Here is a 6,398-nt window from a genome sequence, read left to right on the forward strand (position 1 = left end):
TAAATTTTATGTTGTCTAATTGTTTTTGACTAATTTGTCTCTACAGACCAGTGTGGAGTGTGTAGAACGAGGAGAACTACTGGCAGACTTACGCCTCAAGTACAAGGAGTTACTGAACAAGGTCCCTCTACAGATCAAAAGGTATGTTCAACAAGATGACATCTCCGCTGTTCAGACATCACAGTAATCTCTAATTAATGTCCTTACTGATGATGTGGATCTGAAGGCTACAATATCCTGATTAATAAGGCTTAATTCAAGATTAACCTTTTTAGGTCATCTGACCCGAAGGGTCACGATGACCTATAGCCATCGTGCTTCGTCCGTCGTCGTCCGCCGTGCGCCGTCCGTCGTCCGTAAACTTTTCACATTTCAATCTTCTCAAGTTCCACCAGTGGGATTAAGCTGAAACTTGCCAGAAAAGATCCTGAGATGGTCCTGACCAAGTGTTGTTATTTTTCGGGTCGGTCTGAAATCCAAGATGGCCACCATAGCCACCATTTTGAAAACACATTTTAAACTTCTTCTCAAGTTCCACCAGTGCTGTTGGGCTGAAACTTGCCTGAAATTATCCTGATATGATCCCGACCAAGTGTTGTTATTTATCGGGTCGGTCCGAAATCCAAGATGGCCGCCATAACCACCATCTTGAAAAACACATTTTAAACTTCTTCTCAAGTTCCACCAGTACTGTTTGGCTGTAACTTGCCTGAAATGTTCCTGAGATGAGTCTGACCAAGGGTTGTTATTTTTTGGATTGGTCTGAAATCCAAGATGGCCGCCATGTCCGCCATCTTGAAAAACACATTTTAAACTTCTTCTCCAGTTGCATTGGTGCCATTGAGCTGGAAATGGGTGAGGATGTCGAGGAAGGCGAGCCAACATAGTGTTGTTATTTTTTTGGCCTCGTAAAAACTTTGACATGGCAGCAATGGCGACCATTTTGTAACATGATTGCGCAATCATGGTTTTCCTGAACAACACCTATTTCAAACTTCTTCTCAAATTCCACCGGTGGGATTCAGCTCTAACCTACCAGAAATGATCCTGAGATGGTCCTTACCAATTGTTGTTATTTATCGGGTCGGTCAGAAATCCAAGATGGCCACCATGGCAGCCATCTTGAAAAACATATTTTAAACTTCTTCTCCAGTTCCACTGGTGCCATTGAGCTGGAAATTGGTGAGGATGTTAAGGAAGGAGGGCCAACAAAGTGTTGTTATTTTTTCGGCGTCGTAAAAATTTTGACATGGCAGCAATGGCAGCCATTTTGTAACATGATTGCGCAATCATGGTTTTCCTGAACAACACCTATTTCAACCTTCTTCTCAAATTCCACCAGTGGGATTCAGCTCTAACTTACCAGATATTATCCTGAGATGATCCCCACCAAGTGTTGTTATTTTTCGTTCGGTCCGAAATCCAAGATGGCCGCCATAGCCGCCATCTTGAAAAACACATTTTAAACTTCTTCTCAAGTTCCACCAGTGCTATTGAGCTGAAACTTGCCTGAAATGATCCTGATATGATCCCGACCAAGTGTTGTTACTTTTCGTATCTGTCCGAAATCCAAGATGGCCGCCCGCCATAGCCGCCATCTTGAAAAACACATTTTAAACTTCTTCTCAAGTTCCACCAGTGCTATTGAGCTGAAACTTGCCTGAAATGATCCTGATAAGATCCCGACCAAGTGTTGTTATTTTTCGGGTCAGTCCGAAATCCAAGATGGCCACCATGGCCGCCATAGCCGCCATCTTGAAAAACACGTTTTAAACTTCTTCTCAAGTTCCACCAGTGCTGTTGGGCTGAAACTTGCCTGAAATTATCCTGATATGATCCCGACCAAGTGTTGTTATTTATTGGGTCGGTCCGAAATCCAAGATGGCCGCCATAACCACCATCTTGAAAAACACATTTTAAACTTCTTCTCAAGTTCCACCAGTACTGTTTGGCTGTAACTTGCCTGAAATGTTCCTGAGATGAGTCTGACCAAGGGTTGTTATTTTTTGGATTGGTCTGAAATCCAAGATGGCCGCCATGTCCGCCATCTTGAAAAACACATTTTAAACTTCTTCTCCAGTTGCATTGGTGCCATTGAGCTGGAAATGGGTGAGGATGTCGAGGAAGGCGAGCCAACATAGTGTTGTTATTTTTTTGGCCTCGTAAAAACTTTGACATGGCAGCAATGGCGACCATTTTGTAACATGATTGCGCAATCATGGTTTTCCTGAACAACACCTATTTCAAACTTCTTCTCAAATTCCACCGGTGGGATTCAGCTCTAACCTACCAGAAATGATCCTGAGATGGTCCTTACCAATTGTTGTTATTTATCGGGTCGGTCAGAAATCCAAGATGGCCACCATGGCAGCCATCTTGAAAAACATATTTTAAACTTCTTCTCCAGTTCCACTGGTGCCATTGAGCTGGAAATTGGTGAGGATGTTAAGGAAGGAGGGCCAACAAAGTGTTGTTATTTTTTCGGCGTCGTAAAAATTTTGACATGGCAGCAATGGCAGCCATTTTGTATTGTAACATGATTGCGCAATCATGGTTTTCCTGAACAACACCTATTTCAACCTTCTTCTCAAATTCCACCGGTGGGATTCAGCTCTAACTTACCAGATATTATCCTTAGATGGTCCAGACCAAGTGTTGTTATTTATCGGGTCGGTCAGAAATCCATGATGGCCACCATGGCCAACAGTGCCACTATAAATTATTCTTGCTTGAGAGAATACATACTACAATAATATAAGAGTTTTAATTTAGAGTCAGATGGCCGTTTTAGAGGCCCCTGGGCCTCTTGTTATGATTTAGTCATCCTTCTGTTTGCCTGTCCGTCCGCTGCTGTAACATAGATTAAAACTTTTTACCAGGTTTTTTAGGTCATTTGATGGGGTCAAAATAAAGCATGGAGCAGGGGGAATTGATGCTGCATAAAGTCTCTATTTAACATGTTGCACCAACAAATTTCTAGTTTATCTAATGTGTTACAGTTTACATGAGGAAGTGATGGCCCAAAGAGCATTGGATCGCCGACTGACTGAGGAGCTGATGAGGTTCAAGTCTACAATTAGTATTCTGACCAGGTAAGCAGTTTATGGAAGTATATATGAAAATTCATTAGACAATTGGTCTACAGAAAATTGAAATCCCATAGCCCAAGTCCTTTTTCTATAGACCAATTTTGTAAATTGTTTAAAGTAGCATAACTGCATTACGCAAAAGCTTGCATCATCTAGTTCATACTCACTCAAATGTTTGACGCCAATAGCACAATATTCTCAGTAAAAACACCTTGATTGTAAACTCTGATTTCATATGATCGTTTGTCAGAAAATGTAGGAATGTTGTTTACATGAATTGAAATGTATGTCAGGACTCAAACTTTTCATAGCTAATCGGTCCAATACTTAAAAGTTTTACATAGACTGACCAGGTTTTCTATAGCCTCTGGCCATCGGACCACCTTTACTTTCGAACACTGGGTAAGGTCACTAGATAGTTAAATACAAGAATTTCTCTCTGTCTATCAGAAAATTAAACATCTTTGGTCCGGTGATGCTGTGGATACTTAAGACCTTTCACTAGGATGTTAGAGGTCCAAGTCAGACAATGAAATGACCTGTCGGATCACATATTACGTACTGCAAACCAGCTTATTTTTGGGGTGACTTAATTTCGCATTTTCATGCTTAACAAATATTTTTGTGGCAATTTATTGTTGCAATTTACAGTCATAAAGGATCTACTGTACCTGAGATTGAAACTATTTTGTGACGATTAAGTTTGGTGAATTTTAATCGTTTACGAAATATGCGAAAATTAATCAAAAAAGGAATTATGTTGGTTAACAGTATTAAATCTCCATGGAACCCAGTTTTCCTTTCATTTTAAGACTTCATGTAACCCTCCATCCTAGCTTACAACGATGATTAGTTTAAGTTGATAGTTTGATAAAAAAAATCATTGTTAATGAAAAATGAATGAAGTCCAGTCTAGCTACAACGTTGGTTGTAAGTTTCCTTTCATTTCTCTCTGTAAACATACTCTGTAACTAGCCCATGTTTAAAATTGTGTATGTACCCCTAGTGTAGCCAAATGTCAATATGTCTGAAATATTACTTTTCTTGTTGTTTATAGTGAATTGTCTGCAGTCAAAGAGCATGATCGTAAAGTCACCAAGGAAGCAGCTCAGGCACAGGAGGATGTAAGTCTTTTACCATCTTCCATGTCACCACATCTCCCTGTCTCCATGTCACCACATTTCCATGTCACCACATCCCCTGTCTCCATGTCACCACATCTCCCTGTCTCCATGTCACCACATTTCCATGTCACCACATCTCCCTGTCTCCATGTCACCACATCCCCCTGTCTCCATGTCACCACATTTCCCTGTCTCCATGTCACCACATCTCCCTGTCTTCATGTCACCACATCTCCCTGTCTCCATGTCACCACATCCCCATGTCACCACATCTCCATGTCACCACATCCCCCTGTCTCCCTGTCACCACATCCCCCTGTCTCCATGTCACCACATCCCCCTGTCTCCATGTCACCACATCTCCCTGTCTCCATGTCACCACATCCCCCTGTCTCCATGTCACCACATCCCCCTGTCTCCATGTCACCACATCTCCCTGTTCTCCATGTCACCACATCCCCCTGTCTCCATGTCACCACATCCCCCTGTCTCCATGTCACCACATCCCCTGTCTCCATGTCACCACATCTCCCTGTCTCCATGTCACCGCATCCCCCTGTCTCCATGTCACCACATCCCCCTGTCTCCATGTCACCACATCTCCCTGTTCTCCATGTCACCACATCCCCCTGTCTCCATGTCACCACATCCCCCTGTCTCCATGTCACCACATCCCCTGTCTCCATGTCACCACATCTCCCTGTCTCCATGTCACCGCATCCCCCTGTCTCCATGTCACCACATCCCCTGTCTCCATGTCACCACATCTCCCTGTCTCCATGTCACCACATCCCCCTGTCTCCATGTCACCACATCCCCCTGTCTCCATGTCACCACATCTCCCTGTCTCCATGTCACCACATCCCCCTGTCTCCATGTCACCACATCCCCTGTCTCCATGTCACCACATCTCCATGTCACCACATCTCCATGTCACCACATCCCCCTGTCTCCATGTCACCACATCCCCTGTCTCCATGTCACCACATCTCCATGTCACCACATCTCCATGTCACCACATCCCCCTGTCTCCATGTCACCACATCTCCCTGTCTCCATGTCACCACATCCCCCTGTCTCCATGTCACCACATCTCCCTGTCTCCATGTCACCACATCTCCATATCACCACATCTCCATGTCTTATGATCAGATCAGTCTTTCATAGAACTGATAAAGCTCATCCAATGGAGGGCACTAAGATCCCAATGGTTTCAAGTGATAGAGTATGTCACTAACTTTGTGTTGCCTCTTTTGACAGCTCCGAACAGCTCTGATGGAAGCTCAGAAAAATGCCAGTCTTTTGGCTGAGTACCATGACCTGTATGAACTTCAACGTAAACGTTTGGAAGGTCAGGTATTCATGCTGACCGAGGAAAGAGAATTGTGGAGTCAGGCCGCCTACAGTCTCGCTCTTAAGGTATGTCTGTTCAAACTCATTCACAAGCCAGATAGATATTGATCAGTCGCCTTTAAGTCTGGAACATTAATCTTTGGCATATTTATATTCATTCATAGCTTTCTGGATCATCATATCACTGGCACTAAGTTATATATTTTTTTCATATGTCAGTCACAAATGAACCAATAAACTGCCACTCAAGTTGTATATTTTTAGGTCATCTGACCCGAAGGGTCAGGATGACCTATAGTCATCATGCTTCGTCCGTCGTCGTGCGCCGTGCGTAAACTTTTCACATTTCAATCTTCTTCTCAAGTTCCACCAGTGGGATTAAGCTGAAACTTGCCTGAAATGATCCTGAGATGGTCCTGACCAAGTGTTGTTATTTTTCGGGTCAGTCCAAAATCCAAGATGGCCACCATAGCCGCCATTTTGAAAACACATTTTAAACTTCTTCTCAAGTTCCACCTGTGCTGTTGGGCTGAAACTTGCCAGAAATGATCCTGAGATGATCCCGACCAAGTGTTGTTATTTATTAGATTGGTCTGAAATCCAAGATGGCCGCCATAGCCGCCATCTTGAAAAACACATTTTAAACTTCTTCTCAAGTTCCACCAATGCTATTGAGCTGAAACTTGCCAGAAATGATCATGAGATGATCCCGACCAAGTGTTGTTATTTTTCGGGTCGGTCCGAAATCCAAGATGGCCGCCATAGCCGCCATCTTGAAAAACACATTTTAAACTTCTTCTAAAGTTTCACCAGTGCTATTGAGCTGAAACTG

The 6,398-nt window shown here is 43.2% G+C and overlaps 1 protein-coding gene across 1 annotated transcript; it reads left to right on the forward strand.

Annotated features, from left to right (window-relative positions):
- Positions 1-43: 43 nt before the first annotated feature.
- Positions 44-5,632, forward strand: LOC117320315 (axonemal dynein light chain domain-containing protein 1-like; the record flags this gene model as incomplete). Its single annotated transcript, XM_033874923.1, has 4 exons — positions 44-141; positions 3,000-3,092; positions 4,147-4,213; positions 5,474-5,632. Coding segments are annotated over exons 2-4 (303 nt in total), but the record flags the coding sequence as incomplete, so codon positions are not given.
- Between the last annotated feature and the right edge of the window lie 766 nt (positions 5,633-6,398).

The sequence above is a fragment of the Pecten maximus genome, unplaced genomic scaffold (assembly GCF_902652985.1).
Source record: "Pecten maximus unplaced genomic scaffold, xPecMax1.1, whole genome shotgun sequence".
NCBI lineage: Eukaryota > Metazoa > Mollusca > Bivalvia > Pectinida > Pectinidae > Pecten > Pecten maximus.